Source organism: Protopterus annectens, chromosome 8.part0 (assembly GCF_019279795.1).
Source record: "Protopterus annectens isolate FY-2018-M chromosome 8.part0, PAN1.0, whole genome shotgun sequence".
Classification (NCBI taxonomy): domain Eukaryota; kingdom Metazoa; phylum Chordata; order Ceratodontiformes; family Protopteridae; genus Protopterus; species Protopterus annectens.
Window position 1 is genome coordinate 577,737,168 of NC_056741.1, and position 23,803 is coordinate 577,760,970.

Here is a 23,803-nt window from a genome sequence, read left to right on the forward strand (position 1 = left end):
TCTCAAAGGGTAAACACATCAGAGTCCACAGAGCCCTACTTTTGGGAGACACTAATCAGATATGGCTTTTGAATAACAAGCACAAACAGATGACTACAGTAAAAGCTTGGAGCATCTGTTTGTCCATTAAATTCCTAAAATGCAAACCTGTGGCTCAGTGCCAAATTAATATAACATGCTTGCAGAGTTGATACAACTTTGTGCCCCCTTGTTTGTTTAATAGCACACAACAGTCCTAGAGAAAAGTATTTATCCAATGGTTTGAGGGCCAGAAGCACTGCTCTAAGCTCCAAATGGTTAATGTGGAGCTCCCTTCCATGGCACAACACACCTCCTGCACCATATGGAAGTTAAATCATCTGTTTTCAAAATCTGGGATGGGCTCAGCTGTGGGAAGGGAAGACCACAAACAGATTCATAGTACTCTCCACCCAATTTAAGGCCTAGCAACAAGCAAAATGTCCATACACACATGGTGGCCCTGGTGCCACTGACACCTTATTGTCCACTGCAACATCTGTATCCTCAGGCATGCAAATGGCACCATGAAGATCATGACAATCATCACACGCATTATTAGAAGCAGGCTCCACTACAGCTCTGCATCCTCATCCAGGAAGCTAAGGCCATGGCCTGCTGAGCTCTCACCAATGAAAGAAAACACCAACACTGGTGGCTGTCCAGCTCTGTCCCAATGAAGACTTTCTTTTGAAATGCAGTCATAGAAAACTTCTTCCAATTTGTGTTCACCCCCTAGGGACTGCATAAATGTAAGGGACAATACCAGAACCAGCAGCTCCTGCATGGGGTTACTAGGAGTCAGCCATCTACATAATGGTAGAGGAAGAGAACATTCCCTTGCAAGGCTTTCACTGCCATGACCAGCACTGCTAACTGCCATGACCAGCACTGCTAAGACCATGTGATAAGGAAATCCCAAATAGTAACCTTCTGTACTGGAAGAACTACTCACCTACAATGAACTGGAAAAGCTTCCTGTACAGATCCTGATGCTGACAAGAAAAAAAAAAAAAAAAGGAATCAAACAATGTCCAGCAGCACCAGCCAGGCAGCCTAGGATAACAAGGTCATAATACCCTATACGGCGACCATTCACCTGCCGGTTGAAATCACTGTAGTCAAGAATAGGATGAAACTCATCAGTCCTCTCTGGAACCCATAAGAGCAAGGAGTAAAACACTGACTACATTCCTACACCAGAAGAGCCTCAATAACCCATCTGAGCTATAAAGTTTGTTCTTTTCCCAACAGCTCCATTGACACAGACTTGCCCATCTATGCAATTGTTTCTAAGGAGAAGTCAAGCGTTCCTGAATATGTTAAAAGGTGCCCACATCTAGAATCCACTAGTCCCTTGACACGGTTCCCCAAGCCAAAGTCAAAGAACTGCACACCCCTCCCCCCATGGCGGCCTTACATTATACTCAAAACTGCTACAGGCCAAGTGGGGAATAGTAGTTACTTCAGCTGAGTTTGGCAGAACTGGTAGGGGCAGGACTTTCTGACAAAAGATGGCTATCTTCAAATATCAAGGAGGCTTCTTCCTCTTTGCGAGCTGGACTGGTCTAGCATAGGGAGGGCTGGAGTTGACAGGAGAGAGCACAAAGAAATCCCACAAAGGAAGGGTGGATTGGTTAAACACTCTACTCCCCATAAACTACATACCCAGGACCATGTCTTTGACCTCCTTGCTATGGAAGGAAGACTTCCACTATGCTATCCTTTGCAGGCATACATCTAAGCCTGCAGCCCTGACCAAAGCATGAGCACAATCAAGAATACATTACAATTCATGATATCCCGCTGAAGTGGCTAAGGATAAGAGCTCAAAGAGATTTTCTCTATTCATAGACTCATAAATAAAACATACGCTGACAATGATATGCATGCATTTTTTGAGTTTAAGAAAAGAATAACAACTCAATTAAATGAAATTAGTTATGATACCCACTACCACTTTTTCCGGCAAAAGAAAGATGCTATACAATCCTCAAACACTGCACAAAATTAAAATAAATACACAAATACATAACATACCTATTTTGTTCCAGTTCCAGCTGTAGAAGCTCTCCTTCAACACTTAAATGGCACTGCAAGCTGGACGGGTATTCATTTAACAACTGCACAAACAAAAATAAAAATCAAAATAAGCAAGGCAGTAAAATTAAACTAAAAACAAATGCTGGAAGAGACAAAAGTTGTTCAGTAGAAGAAAGATCAATAAAAGAGTTAGTACAATTTCCAAAGTCATCTAACAGCATGATTTTAAAGGATCTAGCAAATTCTAGAAAGACAAGATAATCACTGATAGATTCTTACCATACCAGATGATCTATTAGATGTTCTTTGTTGATGCAGCTTTGGTTAGGTAATATTTTATCACCAACTGAAATGTGGCATTTTTTTTTCGCCTCTCAGCTTACCATCAGCTGCTACAATTCATTTCCTCACTCACCAGGTATACCAGCCCTGCCTTAACATCCCCAAGGTTCAACCAAATGCATTTGCAGGGCCCATGAGGAGATTAAGGACACCAGTCCAACGTCATACTGCTGCCAGGGACTGTGCCTTAACTCCTGCACCCTTACAGCCTTACCAGCTCCACGACTGCTGTCCTCAGGAGGTGCATACGCAGTTCCACACACATGCAACCTCAAGACTAAGTATCTCACCTTTAATGCAGCACAGAACTCACCAGGCTTGTACACTGGTTATGGCAGCAAGCCTAGACTGCCTACCTCCACTCATGATCGACAAGCCGACATGAGCTACTTACTCCCATCCTCCGCCTGCAGCCTAACCAGCACCCCATGCACAAAACTGAACAAGGGTTGTTTCAGCTACAGTAAGGCCTTCATCACTCTGTGTCACAAGGCCACTGAAATCTGCAATGTTTTTTCATTAAAATCCTGAATTGGTGAATGCCCTCATACCACACCAAGCTAAGGTATGACATGATGTAGTACACTAAACATGCAAACTCAATCATCCCAATACTCTGCCTATTCGCTGTCTAACCAACATAAAGCAACCATGTGAAAAATCAAGAAATACTACAGATTACCCCAAGCTATAGGGAACTCCCAAGATTGCTGCTAGCAAAGGACCACACAACTGCAGAGGGTTAAGCAGGAGATAATTCCTCATAAATAAATTGATGTGGTAAGAATGAATGTCTGACATTTAACTATGATGATGCCCCCCCCCCCCCCCCCCAAGAGTCCTTGGTTAGGCTGAATTCTATGTAGTACCAACAAGGTAAAATATACAGAAAAAGCCACCAAAACCTGAGTTCAGATGTCTGCATCTTAGAAAACAGACTTCAAAAATGTATCCCTGAACGCTGAGGTCAAAACAATAACGCTTGGTGAAGAACTCTATCAAGAACAAACTGCTGCACAACAAATGCTGCAACACAGGTATTCTTAAAAGACACAGAAGGTGAACACTTCTCTGCTGAAGTGAGTTTTGACTGCAGCTTCATTCAACTGGAAGCTGTCTAAGTGATGGTAAAAATAATGCAAGCTACAATCCCATATGGAAAGTGTTTGCCTGGCAAGCTTTTCTCTTTACAGAGGAAAGGAGATGTGCAACTGGCATGTTTTCTTAAAACTGTGTACCTTCCTCAGGTATTCGGATAGCACCTGAGCTGACACACATTACAGAATGTGAAGGGCTCCTTCCCTCCAAGTTTTTGCTACTATAAAGAAAACCAAGAGATTAATAAACTTAGCACAAAACATCCAGCACTGCCTTTGGGAAGAAATATGGATTCTTCCTAATGGACCATTCTGCTCTTGTGAATTACCAGATATGGTTCCCAACATAAGAAGGTTAAAGGTAGAGGTGATTGTCAGCGAAGTAATAAACCTTTCCACGAAACAGCCTTCAGTACCTCCAAAGTAACCAGCTCAAATGGAAGATAAAGCAAGCTCGCCTACAGTGAAGTTCAGGTCCAGTGAAAGGGGTGGAGTAATTTCCTCTACAGGGGGTGAAGATCAGATACTTCCTCGAGAAACTACCTGGCCAGCCAGAATAGGCCACGTTTGCATCCACAAGGTCAGGCTACACTAAACAGCTAACACATTCACCCTGACTGTGGAATAACGTCAGGCCCAGCCATACAAGTGCCTTTGACAAATCAGAATCACCTGAAGGTTAACCAGTCACTGAGCAAAAACCGCCTTGATTACTACTTTCAGATCACTTTTGTGTGGAGGGCAGCTGGAACAGGCATGACGATAGCTGCAAACCATCCACAGACTGGCTACAGCCACTGTGTATTTAATGATCCACACCCTCTGAGCAATTTACCGTGTCACATTCCAGCTGAGGGTGGTTAGTGGCCTGCAAATGAATCCTGCTGCTCATATAACAGTCTACTGTGAGTTCAGGGCCAACAATGACTTGTCTACCTTCTAAAAAAGTAAGACTGCACATGATGAAACCTAATAATAAGGAAAGATTTTTTTTTTTTGTCTGCTTCAAATGCTCATCTACATCAATTGCTCCAGTGGTGCAGAAGGACAAATCCCAGACAACCTGAGTTTATCTAGTGGTTTGGGCACCTGACAGAGTGAGGGGGAGAATGGGTTTGTCTATCCCGGAAGGAATATGCTGAGTATAAGCCAATGAGCCCTGGTAGAGGCCAGGACTCAAAGGAACTAACACTAGGTTACGGAACAGAGAAAGCCTTGACCCAGTTGTTCGAGATTTGGGAACTTATAAGTAGAATGACCATTGTTGTAAAACAATCCTTCTATATTGCACTTCTAGTACTTGCATATTATCACAACCAGATTCCAAACAAGTCGCTAATACATAATTAGCGATAGCAGCCTCCTAACTGTATATGAGAAATATTTGCAGTACATCTCTATTTCTATGCATTTGTCTCCCCATTAATTTTGGCTTTGTCCACACTTCTTGTCTATCGGGTTGAGAGGTAGTAGGATCGGCAGTGATGAAACCCTGCCTGTTGTAACACCCCAATGGCTTTTACTCGGTCATGGATGGGAGCTGTTTGAAACAACAAGTTTTTAACTCCATGACATCAGTTAGGCACGGTGTTACATTTCTGTACAGAGAACTGCATCCTCATTTAGGAAAAAGTAAGGGAAATGTGTAACGAAATAGACAATTAAAGCGGATCATGTGTTTGGAATGGGAAATTGGAACTTAATCCATTTGCCGATGAAATCCGTCATCATAAACATACCCGTCAAGTATCCAAAATCATGCATGAAGTCTTGTATTATGTCTGTGTCTTATGTATTATGTTTTCAGTCTGTTACACATATATCCTTCATAAAATTATGGTAATGCAAGCATGTCATTGGAGCAACTAAGTTTATAAGGCCAGTATTTAAAAATCTGTCCCAGGTTTGAGCCATTTGTCCATTGTTGTTTTTGGCTTTGTCTAATTCTTTAACAAAAAATACGTCGTAACAACATTACCGTACACAAAATGTATGCGACAGTCTGATCATCCAGAAATAAAATCACTTTGCATGCATTCATTTATACTACAGATCCTGAAATCCATCATATTTAAAACACATACATAAACTGATACCTTCTGCTACATTTGAGAAATACAATATGAGCTACAGAGTTGTATGGAATCTGGTTGCAATAATACACAAGTACCACACTTTTTATAAATAAAGGAATTGTGGCTAGATCTAGGGATGTCACTGTCCTCCCTTTACTCAGTCCTCATTAGGCCAGTCATTGAATACAATGTCCTCTTTGGCATACATATGTCCAGACACCTGCAACAACTTCCACAGAGATACCTTACTAAAAGGATGCATGGCCTAAACAACTCAAAGCCCTGCCACTATACTCAGTATCTTACAGACTGCTAAGAGGTGACCTGTCTGGTATGTTAGTCATCTTCCTTCCCAGTAATGATGGGACAGGTATATCTCACAGAGGATACCAATGTTCTGGAATAGACCATCATCCACATTAAACAAAGTTCATCCCTGTCCAGATTCGAGTGCAACTTGGTCTATGGATGGGAAACAGAAAATTTACATTAGGACTGCCGCCCAGTACTGCTAAAGGATAGTCCCCTCAAATGATATGTAGTATGACCCCACTTACTCTCATTAGCAGTAATATACAATTCATTTACCATGGTACAGGTAAGGCCAATCTCTAACCAAATGGGATAGGTTAATTTGAGCACAAAAAGGGAAACTGGCTAGGCTTAAAATGGTCCTCAAGGGCAGCTAGCCTGGTACTTACCTATGAATCTATACTCAGTACAATAAAATTAGTATATTTTATTCTGAGCAACTTGTTTATATATATATATATATATATATATATATATATATATATATATATATATATATATATATGTCTTTCAGCTTTTCCCGGTTAGGGCTCGCCACAGCGGAACTCCAGTCCGCTAATGATTGGCAGTTGATTTTTACACTGCCAAGTTGCCAGCCCAACGCCCAGCCTTCAAAGAAGGCAAACCCATTCACGCATGCACCTTCCTGCATGTCTTTAAACATCACTGGACCGCGGGGAGGACATGCAGACTCCGCACAGAAGGCGCTGCAGCTGAGATACAAGAGCCCATTTTCTACAGAGGCCCTGGAAGGAAAGCTTTGTTTAACAGAGAAAAAAATAATTTTTTTCTAAGACGTTACATAAAAACAGTTGAAAATTATACACTTCAAAAATAATCAAGAATATTATTAGGTATAAAGATATAACAAAAATGTGTTACAAAGAGAACAATGTGAAAAAGCAAAGTGAAACACTATATACAATTCTGGAAAGCATCCTTTTGGCAATTCACAGTAGTAATAAGTAAAAGGCATGTGGTTTAACTGCAACTATAAATGGGGAGAGAGATTAGGCTAGATTAGTATAAATGGAAGGAGGTGATAGAAAGAGGTTATGCAAAGTGGTAGAAGGGGTAGGACAGACAGGTGAAGATGAGGAAGTGGTTAACAGGTAAAGAATCTACACAGATGGGCTGGAGAAAAATAGACAACACTGATGTTCAGCTGGGGGTATAGCATGAGCATAGCCATAAGTTTAATAGGTAGCCTTTCAGAAGATGCTTGAAGGAAGGATAAGTTACAATTTGAATAGCTTGTGGAATACAATTACATTTTTTGGCAACAAAGTAGCAGCAATGGCTATTTCCAATTGTTTTTTGAGGTTTATAGATAGTGGGAAGTTGTATGGGTGATGGGAAAGAAGAGCAGAGTTTAGTGCAGGACAGGCATGGGGTTTATACATAATGTTGTGTGCAGTACTTAGCTGTACAAAGTCCAGGTAGTGGGGGTTGTTCAAGCCAGTTCAATCTTTTACAGGCCTTGCAGTGACATGTATAATATCATTCATTATTTAGTGGCAAAAAGATGGCTACAAATGTCTAAACTGACACCTACAATTAAGATCTCTATATAGTTTCCTTAAAAATAAGCCTGCTAACTTGGAAAAGAACCTCTGTAATTGCTACTGGAGGCAACAGTTGAGAAAGATTCATTGTTCTTTCGGTGCTATTTGGAGAAGTGTGCAAGTTTCGAACATGACGTGGGGAACAATATATGGTTGTGAGTGCAACATGAAAACGTCTGGCTATAGTCTGGTTTAAATGAATGTGATTTGCACAAATCATTGCATTATATACAAGGATACTAGCATTACTTACTTGAGCTGCATAGTTGTCTGTCTTCCTGAATACGCAATTTCCTTTTTCTAGACAACATTTTCCTGTCAACTATCTTCTACCTACATATAATAAAGCATGACTTAGCCTTTCTCACCTTCTGTGGTGCTTCTGACTTTATTCAATTTCCCGCAGAGCTCATTACATTGTGTTTGCATGAAACCCCTCTCCCTGTCTCTTACATCCTGGCTATCATGTTTTAAGACTCCTGGCCTAGCTAAAGGCCAAGCAGCAAGACATTTATAGGCCTTCCTTCTTTCCCCTCTCACTGGGATCATAAACACATTTCTCCTAACAATGGACAATGATGAAGGCTGAAATAAAAACATTTTTATGGTTAAGCGTGTAGATTTTAACACTAACCTATCAATGCCACCAAGCATCTATCACCACAATAAACACATAAAAAGCATGCCAGTGTACATACGCACGCACGCACACCTCCCTCATAAAAATACTGCACTTTTAAAGCATTCCTCTAAAAATAAAACTGATTAAGATTAAAATGAAACAAATGAAAACTGAAGGAAAAAAAATAAAGCAAACACAGACCACAAGCAATCAACTAGAAAACGGAATTACAGGAAAAATGGACACGATTCTAAACAGCTATATATTAATCTTGCTAAAAAATGTAACGAAACCATAAAACTGCTAGAGCCTACTATAACTCTCATTGCAGTACTAAAATAAGACAAAATCGGGCTCCCTATCACCTCTCAAAGACGTGAAGGAGGTTGATTTGCAATTTAAATTCTCCCTAGGTATGTATACAAAGTTTGTGCTATACTGAAGAAAGGCCTAACAATCTATATATACCCTTCCCTACTAGCCTAGTAAACTGCATGGATGACAGTGGCTGTTCATGGGGGTCACTACAGGAACTGGCTGTGAATCACGAGTACAGATGGACAGGATTGACACTAGTAAAAATGTGAATGTGCTTCAGAACTACAGAAGCAAACTAACTCAGAGACTCTCCATCCATTAAAAAAAAATACCACAACTACTTAAAAGCTGTATTTAAAAGGCAATGTGTGCAATTACTATAGTCTACTGAAAGAAATGAGAAATAATTCAAACCTACAACACAAGTAAATGAGTAAGTGCGGGACTGGTTTGTGTAATAAATGAAAACATTTACTACCTGAGGTTTCCGGAAATCCTGCTCCCTAAACCTACAACAGGTGAAGATAGTTCACACAGAGGCTTAGCTAGAGTGAGGTGAAGGGGACAACTGTCTCAGGCACAAGGTGCTTGGGGGGTGGATCAGTGGATTTTTTTTTTAATTAATGTTTTGCACATTACATAAATATGAGGCTGTGCAGTATATATGAGGGGCATTAGGACCCAGAACACCTCTGTAGGAGAGAAGACGCACAAGATCAGTGAATGGACCATCTTATTTTGATCTCACTTACATCGTGAGGGCATTAGAGATCTGATACTCCTCCTTGAGAGAGAAGAAATGAGCACCAGACTGAAGAACAGACTTTTTTCCGTGCTGTCATGCAGAGTGGAAGGGCATGTGACATCAGGGCCTGGTGCTCCTCAAAGGAACCTTTTTTGTTTCTCCTCAACCTAGTGTTGAGGAGTACCAGATAGGGGAGTGGCATCAGGCACCAAACAAGTCAGCTACGGCTCTGATGGTTCATACACTATCCACCAGTACAATATATTCCACACTACGTATATGGGGATTCATGGCGCTTATAAGTGAAGCATAAAAACAGTTGAGAGGATACATAGCACTTATAGTGAAGTATCACAAACACCTGAGGGAACATCCAAAGCTGGAATTTCAGGAAGCCAAACACTGCTGTCTGAGTGAGAGAGTGAATAAACAACTCCCTGATGCCATTTTTTCTCATCTTTCAAAAAAAGGCAATGTAATTTAAATATTTTCTGCCAACAAAAGAAATGGTTCATCACCTTTAGAAACAGAAAAAGGTGAACACTAATGTGAGAGTCAGTGAAAAACTATTTACTGATCACAGACTCTCAAAGTAAGTAGCAATTATAAGTACTGCCACTACAAGTGACTTAAAAGAAGACAATGAAGGAGGGAGACCTTAAATATGACATCTTCTGGACTCACAGGGACCATTTTGGGAAGAAAAAGCTTAGTCAAAAATCCAAATCACATTAGTATGTCCATTCCTATCAAGCCACTGTGGAATAGACCAATTCTGTGCACAAAGGGATAAAGCACAGATTGCAGGGAGCAGGAATTCCTCCGTATCAGGGCACAGGTGGATCACTTGCGGTGACGCACAGCCAACACCACCACCAGGGCATGGGGTTAGGCTACACCCACAAATGCCCCAGATGGTGGAAAGAATGACAGCTCCATGATCATCTCTGCCTCATATAGAACAAATGAGTCGGGAATAACTCTTGCTCAATGAAGAATAAATGGGCCAAACAGATTATTGATGGTCAGCATGTAAAAAAAGCACAAAAATAATGCACAAATTAAAGTGCTACAGGATATTAATACTGCTTCATTTGATAAAAACAAAAATAATTTCAGTTTCTGACCACAATGGTCCTTTAATGCACATCTCCACCACAAAACAATAACTCTCTGTGCACTTAATTTTTACCACAACACTAGGAGGACGTAAATAGCAGAACTTAATGCACATTTCTCAAACAAGCTTTCATATTTTATTCACAAGACCACTACTTATCACACAGCATATTTAACACAATCTTTTGTTAATTAAGTTTATAATCTGCTTCCACTTCACTAAATGAATATCCTAAGACTGGAAGTCTTTTCAGGGCTTAAAACATTTTATCACCATCTATACCTGGAGACAGAAAGCTTACACTGGTCTTTTGTAAGTACAGATTATTTCAAATGTAAGTAAGCACAGTAGAAATATGTTGAATTGTTACTACCAAAAACGTTTGTCTCTTAACTAAAACAGTTTCAATAACATTTCCAATGTTTCTTTTATTTAAAAAAATAAACTATTCAGTGCCCATTATTACATACACGGACCTCTATTTTAACATATTGTTAATGCATTCTCCTTGAGGTCCGTTGCCATTGCCAAATGATAATCTAGAACATACCCAGTTTATCTGACCTCTTTGTAAAGGAAAACTCCACAAAGAATCTTAAAAAGGTTTTTAATCTTATCTAAAACTTCTGGGTAGTGCTGACGTCAGAGTATCTGTCCAAGTGCCTGACATTATTTTGTAATTTGTTATATCCCATAACTGCATGATAGAGGTAGCTAGACTGAAGTGATAATGTACTTCAATTTCTCTCACTTGCCCCCCTCCCACACTACACTTTGTTTCCTTACAATATGAAAAAGGACCAGATTTCAAGGAACCAGGGCAATATTGCTAAGTCATAACACTGAGATGGAAGAGCTGTCTCAGAGTCTATTACAGCTCTGAAAAAAATAAAAGTGACAAGTCCATATCAAGACCAAAATTACAAATATCCAATGCTGTATAACACAGGTAAATGAAAGCAGCTATTAGCCTATCAAGAAGATGTGTAGACAGGACAGACTTGATGGTATCACAAAACTATACAGCCAGGAAGGTGCCCTCTTACTTACATGTACATATGGGTTTGCAAGACTATGCGTCTTGAAATAAATATATCATGCTATAAATCCCAGTCTCTCCCCTGAGTCAATACATACTTAGGACTGCTGCAGTTACATCCACTGCATGAGTGCATCACTATAGTACACTGTAACCATGGGTAATCCAATGTAGGCCATGTAATATGTTCAGCACACCAGTACATAACCTTTTATCCTTTTAATTACAACACCCTACGGAAAAGTTACTAATTACAGACATTATTAACTGAGAAAGCTGAGAAAATAAGAAATTTATTAATATGTTATTTCTGCTTCACTGTATAGTTTTTCAGATCTCAGCTGAAGGTGTTTTCCCCACCTCCCCCTATTTCTCGGTGTCTTAAGTTGGTATAACTGGTTTTACATCATGTGTGTTATCGGACTATCTCAAGGATTACTTGCATAAATTAGACCCTCTAAGTAACAGCCTGCATATCATTGCTGGAGCCTTCCTGTGTCCTGACAGAATGCTCTTCAAACTATTTGGAGATATAACATAGCTAAGTATATTCTTCTGGCACTTCAAAGTTGTGTAATGTTAATTGTTGCTTGACTAATTTTATATCATTGCTGGCTGACTTCAGAGTTGTGTACTGTTATTTTTGCTTCACAGTTAGTTTTTCAGATCTCAGCTGAAGGTGTTTTTCCCCACCTCCCCTATTTCTCGGTGTCTTAAGTTGGTATAACTGGTTTTACATCCTGTGTGTTATCTGACTATCTCAAAGATTACTTGCATAAAATCAGACCCTCTTAGTAACAGTCTGCATACCATTGCTGGAGCCTTCTTCTGTCCTGACAGAATGCTCTTCAAACTATCTGGAGATATACAGAGATGAGTATATTTTTCTGGCACTTCCGAGTTGTGTACTGTTAATTGTTGTTTGACTAATTTTATATCATTGCTGGCTGACTTCAGAGTTGTGCACTGTTATTTTTGCTTCACTGTACAGTTTTTCAGATCTCTGCTGAAGGTGTTGGTTTTCACATACCCACTCTCCCTATTCCTGTGTTGTTGTTTAAATTTAGAGGCTTCTGCAGTTGCCCGCCCCCACTGTAGATCTGATCTGGGACACTCTCCCAGTCCCATCTCTTTACCTCAATCTACCTAATAGACTCCTTTTGCAGTTGTTTTTATTCATTTTTAATTTAATTGCATTTTTTAAATTGTTTGGCACAACATTGCTCATACTCAAGTGTGCTAGCTTGCACTGCATTTGAATTGTTTTTACTGCTGTTTTAGCTACTTTTCTATATTAAAAAAAATCTAAGCCTGTTTCCTACCTTTCCTGTAACTAATGTAGCCCAGATTCAGATTTGCTGTATCCAGGACTGTATGTAAGCTTCTGAGCCCCCCTAGCTTTCTGTGTTGGAGGGAAGTCAGTGGGAGTGGTAAGCACTAGGTAACCTATCTACCACATAAGGAGTGGTTCTGGCCCAGAAATTTTAGTTATTGGCCGTTTGGGCAGTTTTTCCATCCCTCTCAACTTTCTGATTTAAAAGCCCACATTTGCACTTGTTTCCCCCCTTTCCTGTAACTAGTTTAGTCTAGATATAGATTCTTAGTTTTAGCACTTGAATTTGCTTATTCGTGATCAGCACTTGTTCAGACCTTGTAAGCACTAAATAACCTACTAATTACTACAGCACTCAACCTTCCTCATTACCTAGAGGAAAACAGTTTTGGTACTTAATTTCCTCACTTGCTTAGAGAAAAACAGCTCTTGTACTCACTTTCCTCACTTATCTAGAGGAAAATAGTTTTTTATTCAGGCATGTCCAAGGGTCAACTCCCAGTGTTCTCTCCTGTCTATCTGATGACTCTGGGCATCTTGGGGCAATGTAGAAATTGCCACATGTACACAGACAACCCTCTCCTTCTACCACCCAACACTACAGCCTGTGAGAGATGCACTTATCTAGCCAAACTGGAGATAAAGCTCTCTCCAAGAATGAACTTGACAGTCTAAGAGGAGAAGGTAAACACTTGCACCACACCACACTCATCACATAGTCTCACTAAATCTACACCACCAAAATCCACACATAGAAACACAAAAACATTCGCGGAGGCTCTCAATAATAATCTGCTCTAACAACAGAGACCTCCAAAGCAGAAATGAAAGCAACCTCCACCCCCCAACACAACCCAAATGACACAGCCCGCAGTCTCAGTGTGCCACTCAACCACAGCCAATAAGGCAAAACAACGTACCCAACACATTAGTCATAGGTGACTAAGTCAGACACAGATGTCCCACTCACCAGGCTAAACACGGAGAAGGTTACTGTCAACTGCCTGTCGGATGCCAGGATCCGCCACATAACCCACGCACTCAGGTCACTCCATAACAAGTACAAATATGACTCTGTCATTGTCCATGTTGGTGGGAACAAACTGAGACGTAGCTCCCAGGACTACATGAAAAGAGACATGGAAGAGCTCTCCGATCTTGTAGCCCAGGCAGGTATGACCCTAGCCCTGAGTAGCATTCTGCCATCACCCAGAATGATACCGCAGTACAAGGACAAAATTATTGACTTCAACAATTGGCTAAGCTTCTGGTGTCATTCTAAAGGGATCCAGTATCTGTCTGACTAGGATGACATGGTCGACAGACCACGATGCTTTGCCAGAGATATCCTGCACCTGTCACCCCTGGGATTCCGGATACTGGCTAAGGTTCTTGCCGCCCCTATAGTGCCTTTTTTAGGCAAGGTTCAAATGACAAATTCACTACTGTAACAGGAACGGGCAAGCAAAAACTGAGGGTGATGCTACTCAATGCTAGAAGTCTAAATATCAAAATGCACTCACTCTAAGCACTCCTTAAAATGGAGAACATCGATATCTGTGCAGTGACTGAGACCTGGTTCAAGGCTCCAGAGAGCACCCCTGCACTACCAGGCTATAACTCATACCACATTTTTTGGCCATGTAACCTGGACAGGAACACCAAAGGCGGAGGTGTGTCCATATTCATTAAGGATATCCACACCTCCAGGCTAGTTGCTCAGCATAATGCATCCGAGGTTATCCAAGTGCAACTAACTCTGGGGAAAACTGCAATCCAAATTGTAGCTTGCTACTGATCCCACACCATGCCCCAGGATTCCCACTCCTCTTTTCTTGATGTACTGGAAAATATTAAGGTTCAACCAAACACCCTAATAATGGGCGATTTCAACTACCCCACCATTAACTGGGAAAACTACTCATGGACCAACGCCTTCACTCAACGCTTTTTGGAATTCATAAACTCCAATGCCCTGGATCAACTTATCCACACCCCCATCAGGGGCAACAATATCCTAGATCTAGTCATTACCAGCATGAGTGACCAGTGTTCCACACCTGAAGTCAACGCCTCATTGGTCCGATCCGACCATAAGCTAATCATCCTAGATATCCACTTCCTGCCCCCACCCTCCATTAAGGAAACCACGGTAAAAAACTTCTCCAAAGCCAACTTCATGCTTCTTAAGACAGAAGTGGTGAACTTCATGACACCCATGCAGATGGACAATACAGTTACTACACATTTGCACTTTATAAGCACTTACACGAGTGCATGGATGTGCTATCCCAAACAGAACTAAGACACTATCCTCCAAAAAAAGGAAGCCAATCTGGTGGTCCCCTGCCATAAACAAACTGTACAACAAAAGGAAGAAACTGTTGCAAAAGAGAGTAAAATCCCATGAGTAGAGGAGCTCCCTGGTCAGCCTCAGTATGAAGCTGCGATCCCTGATAAAATCCTCTAAAGCTAGTTATGAAAACAAAATCACCACTGATTCTAAAGACAACCACAAAGCATTCTATACCTATGTCAAGAATCTCAATGGCAACACTCACATCTGCTCTGAGTTACAGCACAATGGCACTAAATATACAGATCCAACTGATATTGCCAACATCCTGGCAGATAGGTTCAGTGCTAACTTTATCCCCCTCTCACCCCCCTAAAGGGCCCATCTCTATACCGGAAGAATGCAAAGCTCCTGTAATCACGGCTGCACAGGTAAAAACCACACTCTCCAAAGCCAAGAACACAACATCCATGGGACCAGACAACATCCCAGGCTGCGTTCTACACGAACTACAGAACGAACTGGCACCCCACCTAAGTACCATGTTCAATCATAGCCTCACCTCAGGCTTTGTGCCCGCTGAATGGCGCACAGCGATGGTTATCCAACTCCACAAGGGGGGAGCCACCACGGACCCCGGGAACTACCACCCCATTAGCCTGACAAGCCTGGTCTGCAAGGCCAAGGAACGTATCATCATGGAACTTATAAACAAAGACATTGGTAATCTCCAAACTTTGGACCCAACCTAGTTCGGGTTTGTAAAAGGCAGATCATGTCTGCTAAACCTGATAGACTTCTTTGAAGCAGTCAACAAAGCCGTAGACGAGGGTAAGGTGGTTCACACAGCCTATGTAGATCTTGCCAAGGCTTTCAACACCATCCCTCATTCTGGAATTATAGATAAACTCACTAAATTAGGTATAAATCCCTATGTCACAAGATGGGCTGCCAACTGTCTCACTGACAGAACCTATACTGCGAAATAGCAGACTCCAAATCCAACTTCAGACCAGTGACAAGTGGAGTACCACAGGGTTCACTCCTGGGTCCTCTCCTGTTTGGTATCTACTTCTCTGAAGTACAGGCTAACACGGTCTTTGGCTAACGAAGTTCACAGATGACTGCAAACTAGGACCCATAATCGAAACTCCTAACGATGTGGACATCCTACAAAAGGGCCTCACTGAGACAGATGCCTGGTGTCAGAGCCATAGCCTCAAGCTCAATGCCAAAAAGTGCACTGTCACCCCCTTTGGTAAAAACTCTGTACCCATGAACTACAACACAGGCGGTAGTATACTTAACGCCAAAAATGTGACAAGAAACCTTGGGACACAGGTGGACAGTAGTCTCTCCTTTGATAATCACATCGCCACAGTAGTCATGAAATCCTTCTACATGGCACACCTCATCACAAAAGGTTTCTCATCCAGAAAAAAGAGGTCATTGTTCCCCTCTACTCATCACTTATTAGATCCATTATAGAGTTCAACGTCCCTTTTGGTATGTACCTCACAAGACATCTACAACTGGAAAGGCCGCAGAAATACTTCACAAAGAGGATTACCGGCCTCAAACAGATGCCCTACGCAGACCGTCTCAAAAAAACTCCAGCTTTACCCCGTCGCATATCGCCTATTCAGAGGTGATCTCTGCCTAACATACAAAGCTATGTCAAACCCAGAGCTGTTGGACATGCTCCACTTAAAGAAATCCCAGTTCCTCCGAGCTACATGCTCTAGGGGCCTAAACCTTATCACCACAATAAACAGAACATGCCGATGGTATAGATTCCTGTCCCAGAGACTTCCCATACTCTGGAATAAGCTACCTATCTATATCAAACAAAGCTCCTCATTAGCACTCTTTAAGAAAAATCTTGATGATTGGATGGGAAATAGGAAATTCACTCCGGGGATCATTTCTGTGGCTCTGCTCGACAGTGCAAAGGAAAATAATTTTCTTGGGTCGCAAAACCAGGGTACCTTTTGGGCTGGGCTTGTAAAGGCCCTAGGGCCAATAGCCTAATACCTACCTATGAACCTATGCCTTTTAATCTGAGAAGATAAGAGGTGTATTAATATGCCTTTTCTGAAAACTAAGACGTCTGTCATTCTGTATGGCATTAATTAATGACTTACTGTTGTACCAGAACATTTTTGGAAGTACAGTCAAAATCAGGGACAGCTGTAAGGTACAAATGCGAGTATGCAACCCATATATGTCAAACCTCTGTCACTTACTTTAATCATGCTGCTACTCCACCTGAAAATAATAAGATGCCAAAAGACACAATGAAAGTGAAGCTCCTTTGGTATAAGAGCCATAACAAGAATGCGGCAAAGGGGGTGTGCATGTGCCTCTAGCACAAGCTGTTGGTGTGTGTCACTGCTCTGATGTTTCTACTAGACCCTTGACTTGTAAGGCTGCAAGCAGCATTGGAAATCATTTAAGTATCTGACTTGCAGGGATAGACTGACACTTCTTCTACAGTGCTGATCTGATAATAAACTTTTCATTCAAATAGCCTCTGTTGCCAGGGATCTATAGTAAGGAGCTACTAAAGTCTTTTGCTACAGTATTTGAAAGGTGTTGTTTTCAAACGGTTTTGAAAAGCGCTACCACATAAATACTAACAGCTCCTTGCCTATGTGGTGGGTCTGATAATGCAAAGAGAGCCATTATGTAAATATGCGATAGGTCTTCCCTCAACTCTGGGAGATGTATGTGTGTGTGTGTGTGTGTGTGTGTGTGTATGCACACATATTCATACCTATACATTACATATATATATATATATATATATATATATATATACACACACACACACAGATAGATAAAAAAAAAAAATATATATATATACCCATGTAGCTAAGCATATCAGACTTTCCACATTGCATGACCTCTGTTGAATCATAGAGGTCATAGTCTCCCTAGTCTTCCTTTACCATCACTCATCAGACCAATGATTGAAAGTACAGTGGGATGTATCTGATGTGACACCTGCACCCGGAGAGAGCAGCTGGAGAGGCCACAAAAAGTTCTACATAAAAAAAAAATCCAAAAATCAAAATCTGTCTGAAAGAACTCCAGCTCTATTCAGTCGTCACCGCTATGCTTACTGCTCAGGGTGACCTTTGCCTAACATAATTCATCAAGCCACAATCACACGGCATAGGCTTGTAAATGTCTCCTCGCAAGGCCTCCTAGTATAAACCTATGAACCTATGAACCTATATATATATATATATATATATATGTATACCAACATATATATACACACACGTAAATAACATATACACACATGTATATAGCATATACACACACACACACACACACACACACACACACACACACACACACACACACACACCCTCCTCAAAAGCTCAACTTTTTTAGTTTTGTTTTTGGTCCTCATTGTGGATAAGACACCACCCAGCTGAGCTAATTACAGCATTACAGCTCACTTTGCTAAGTGAGGTGCTGATGCAGTGAACAAGGAGTTTTATATACAAACAATATGGTAGAATGAGGAAATGAGCTGTGAAAGGCTAGTAGTAAAGCAAGAAAATGTACAGTATGTGCTACTAGGCTATTTAAACTGAGGAAAGGAGAAGGGCACAATGCACAGACATGTAAATGGAGTCCTGCACTGTAATCACAATGGCATGGACCTTTGTAGCTACATGGACAAAGATACCAGTCAGTTATCAAATTAGCTACACTGGAATATACAGATATTCAGCCACAATGTGGAAAACTTATCTGAACAGAAAGATATAACCAAATGCAGTGGCAGATTAAAATAAAGAAGAGTGGGTAGTCACCCAGGGCCCACAGCTCAAGAGGGGCACATGGCCAGTCAAGAAAACAATTTCCATGAAAGAATAAATAAATAAATTCCTACAGAATGTGACTCCATCTAGACAGCCATGATTCACAGGGATGGCAAGAAATACAAAGCCGCAAGTACAACATACAGTACGTAAATAGCTGTAGTTATGGTTTGCAGGTTTGAAAATACAGTGGCAAGTGGCGCCATTACAGTAATGCAAGGTAAGTATTTTTTTTTAACATGCTGGCAGACAATCAGAGAAGTGGGGGTTAACTGTGCTGTGGATGATAGCAACCTGCTCTCTTCATTTGATCACTTTAAAGTCTGGCATTAAGGGCTAGCCTGGATTTCAGCAAAATAAAGTGGAATATTTTCTTCTTTTTTTAATATGCTGTCTGGCAAATAGAAGGAAGCACAACACCCAACTGCTAGTCCTGTTCTAGGGTGAGGTAGACAGCTCCTATTAAAATGGGACACCTTCTCTGCACCTGGTAGCACTGCATGCAGCGTTCTGACTCAGTATTCTTAAGGTAAAAAGCGAAACATAATATAACCCCCTCACCTGATGATAGGACTGTATTTAAATCATACATTTGTATTCAACACCAAATGAACACCCCTTTTTAAAAAATGAGATGACCTTTACCATTCAACCAAAAAAGCACAGTTGTGTTACATTTACCATAATTGTACATGTTCAAGTACATCAATGCTGTATTCCTGATTCTTGCATCTTTCTGCCATGCAGAATCCCACCATTTGCAAATTCCCAGAGTCTTTACATCATTCCTAGCCAACAGAGATTAGAGGACCGATGTCCAGATGTCAGAGTGTAAAAGCATCTGTTGGCGCCATCTGAGAGGCTTTCTAGGCTGTGATAGTCTGATGCTTGAAGACAGCACAACTCTTTTAGTTGTTTATATTTTGAGAGAGATAAGAAAATGGACTAGAAGCAGAGGACAGTGGACTAACAGTGGACTAGATGCAGAGGACAGGGATGATGAAAGTTTAAGGGTACCCACCCAAACACCCAGTCATGGGGGTAGCAGCAGATAGAAAAGTATGAGGGTAAAAGTGGGTACTGCAACACTGATCTACTCAAATCTACAATTATGGTAAGTGCAATACAACTGACCTATGTTCTTCGCAGTTAATGCTGTAGTACTGGTTCTTGGGAGGACTCCCAAAGCTACAAGTTGGGATGTTGGTTGTCTGGTGGTCCCTAGGACAGCAGTGGCAAACCTGACCTAGCCTTGGATACAGAGCTACAACGGTAATTTTTAATAAAGGTGTGAACAGCGGAGCAGATAGTAGCCTCCAAGATGGCCTAAGCAGGAACACCTTTTAGGAAGGCAGTGGTGGCTACCCTGTATTTCGTGCAGTGTGCCCTGACAGTAGCTGGCAATGGTTTTCCTCGTTGAACCCAGCAGAATGTAACAGAATTGGCTATCCATTTTGAGAAAGCATTCTGCAAAAATCCACAAACTGTTCTGCTCTAATTAGTAAACCGGATTATGTTAAGGTATTACCTGATCGGTTGGGGCACAGCCAGGTAATTTAAGATTATTTTGGGCTTAGGAAAGAACACTGGCAGATGTATAGCCTGATTCAGAGTTCTGAAACTACCTTGGGCATGAAAGAGGGGGTAGTTCTGAGCATAACTCTATCCCTGAGAAAAATGATGAAGGGCTCTTTAAACATCAGGGCTTGTAGTTCTAAGACCTGTGCGGCTGAAGTGATTGCTATCAGCAGGATAATCTTCCAGGTGAGCATCATTAATGGAGCAAAAGCTGCTGGCTCAAAGAGTGGTAAGCTAAGTTTTTCTGGAACACAGTTCAAGTCCTAACAGGGGACAGAGTTTTGCCTGGGTGGTCTTAATGTATGACCCCTTTTAGGAACTGTTTCAGATGGGGTAAGAATAGACAGGGGGAGCAGGGAAGGCAAGTAGAGACAACAGAAAACACCTTAATACTGGAATAAGAAAGGTCCTAGTCAAGTAATCCTGAAAGGTATTCCAACACTTGATTCATGCCAGTATAAGGTGGAGTGATACCTTTGGCCTGGTACCAAACAGAAAACGTTTTCCACCTGGATAAGTATGACTTTCTTGTAAGTGGTTTTCTTACCTCTCAAGATAGACAGCACTTCAGTAAAGTAGTTAGCATTGTTTGGCGTTAAAAATCCAATCCTCCACATTGTTAGCTTCAGCATGTTCAGGTGTGGATGAATGACAGACCCCTTCAACTGACTGAGTAGATCTATTACCGGGGGAAAAGTATGGTACTGCACCTCACTTGGGGTCAACAGGAGCGAGAAAGAGGAAGAACCTGTGCTGCCAAGCTTGGCCAGAAGGGGGCTATGAGTATCATGCTTGGCCTATCTCATTTCACTTTTAGCACTACTATGGGTATCAAAGTTAGTGGAGGGAAGGCATACACAGGAAGACATCTGTCCATTCGAAAGAAAATTCATCCACTTTCCACATCCTTGTTTAATGGGTTCTGGAGCACAACTTTTCTAGATTTCTGTTCTAAGGAGAGGCAAAAATATCACCCGCCCTGCTAGACAGTGGTCCAGGGAAGTAAACAGTGTGGGAAGAAATAGCAAGGGAATTGTTATGGCTAGGCTTGTATAAGCCCTAGGGCTGATAGCCTAGTACCAACCTATGAACCTATCTATACTGGGGTATCCCCCATTGGTTGGTGAGGTCCAAAAAAATTTCTAGCATCCATTCTTTGGAGTCCAGAACGTTCCTGCTCAGAGTGTCTAATTAGGTGTAGTTCTGGCCTAGGATGTAGGATGCTATTATTCTCAGCTGTGATTCTTGTGCCAAGAGCCAAATCTTTATTGCTATAAAGCACACGGGGGTAGGAATGAGTTCTGTCTTGTCGGTTTATGTAACACATAACTGTGGTGCTGTCCGTCCACATCTGCAGTGTTCCTGGGGTCGCGTTGCTCTGAAAGGCTTTTATACCTAGGAACAATGCCAGCATTTTCTTCTAGTTTATGTGCAGTTTCCTTTGTTTTGAGGTCCAGATTCCCTACACACAGAGTTGTCCTAAGTGTGCTCCCCAGGCTAATTCTGAACTGTCTGAGGTGATGCTTCTGTATGATTACAATCAAAATGTCGCAGATACAATGTGCGAAAGTGTAATCCTGAAAGCAAGTTATCAGCATCTGAAATGAGCAAAAAAAAAAATGCTGAAGTCACAACAGTGAATGCAAACTAGCATTCGCTGTTGTGGATTCAACATTTTGAATGCAGATCGCATTATAGTGGGGATTGGGAAATGTACCCTTTCTCTCATTGCAGTGCAATCTCAGAGTTTGTATATATAAGTAGCAGGTGTGTGGGACGGGCTTGCCCCCCTGCCAAACGTGTGTTGTATAACACCGAATGTGGAAGTAAGTTCGAAAAATGTCAACAATTCAATTTTGAATTGCTGACATTTTTTTTCATTCGTTATTTTTATCCGTTGCTATTGTAACTTTCAAGAGGTTCTCCGGTTCGATCCTTGGCTGGGGTGCCTTCTGTGTGGAGTCTACATGTCGTCCCTGTGATCGCGTTGGTTTCCTCCGGGTGCTCCAGTTTCCTCCCACATCCCAAAGACATGCCGTAAGTGGATTGGACACTCTAAATTGGCCCTAGGCGTGAGTGCATGCGTGTGTGTGCCTTCTGTGGAAGGTTGGGTGCCGGGCTGGCAACTTGACACCATAAAAAACTCCACTGTCAATCATGAGCAGACAGGTGATCCGCTGTGGCGACCCCTAACCGGGAATGCCAAAAGAAGAAGAAGCTATTGTAACTTTCAACAATGTTTTTCTAGTACGCAAGTACTAGTAAAAAACATTTTTGAAAATATGATAGTAAACCAGTTTTGTCTGTTCCTCTGCATGATAGTGTCTTTCCACCAAAGAAAGTTCCTTTTTCACATAGGGGAGAAGAGACTCCAGTAGTTCCAGGGATTGTGCATGTTGTTACATGGTGTTTTTTAGGAACCATTGGGAGTTTTCTCATGTGCAAGTTTCCAAGAGGAACCATTAAAATACAGTATGCCAAAGTCTGAAGTTATTCCATTGCACAGACTGTTTATCTCAGAAATAGGCTGTCTAGGTAACTCGTCGGGAAAAAAACTTGATTTAGGGCAGGAAGACCAATTGTTGTTCTGAATCTATCAAAGCACCCAGAAAGAGAAATCTTGGTTGTGGCTGAGGCTGAGACTTTCAGAAGTTGATTGTCAAGCCAACCTTCTGGAAGCAGTCCATGGTGATTTGCAGGGTTGTCCAAAGTTCCAGGATGGATTTCCCCTGGATGAGGCAGTCATCCAGGTTAAGGGTAAACGTGAACTCCTAAAGTTCTGCAATAGGCAATAACCGATGCTAGGCATTTGCTAAAACCTCTGGCAGCAGTGGATAAGCCAAATGGTAAAACACAGAATTGGTAATTAAATGTAAAACACTTGTAGTCCAAAAAATGGCAGGTAGTTCCAGTGTAAAAAAACTCTTCTTTATTCAACCACAGACACATAAGTGCTTTCACAGATAACTTCTGCTTCTTCAGATACAAATGCATGCCTTCCACTGTGTAACATATATACCTTGAACTAACTAAGTCACAATCATCTTAAAGAAACATAGGTTCATAGGTTCATACTAGGCTATCTGCCCTGGGGCAATTATAAGCCTAGCCTGATTCTGTATGGCTTATGCCACCCCTTTATTTGAGTATACTGTGCCCTTTTTAAGGTTTAGTTTACTGTGCCTCTGTCTAATAGTGACACGGGAGTAATCCCTGGGACAAACCTACGATCCCCCATCCACTTATCGAGATTCTTCTTGAAGAGATTCAGTGAGGTGCTCTGCCTCACATGAACTGGAATTCTATTCCAGAGCGAAGGGAGCCTCTGGGTTATGAACCTGTCCCTCCAGCAAGTTCTATTTATTTCTGTGCTGAGGTTCAAGTCCCTCCAGTGTGTGGCTCTAAGGGATTTAGATTTACTGAGGTGGAGCATGTCCATTAATTCTGGATTTGACATAGCT

The 23,803-nt window shown here is 41.5% G+C and overlaps 1 protein-coding gene across 7 annotated transcripts in view; it reads right to left on the reverse strand.

The window, feature by feature from the left end:
- The window catches only part of ADAM15 (ADAM metallopeptidase domain 15), a 1,588,574-nt gene that overhangs the window by 1,256,272 nt on the left and 308,499 nt on the right, over positions 1-23,803 (reverse strand). For all 7 annotated transcript variants that reach the window (XM_044080074.1, XM_044080071.1, XM_044080076.1 and 4 more), the window contains exon 3: positions 2,059-2,141. In XM_044080074.1, the coding sequence (XP_043936009.1) occupies positions 2,059-2,141 (83 nt within the window). The remainder of the gene's footprint in view (positions 1-2,058; positions 2,142-23,803) is intronic.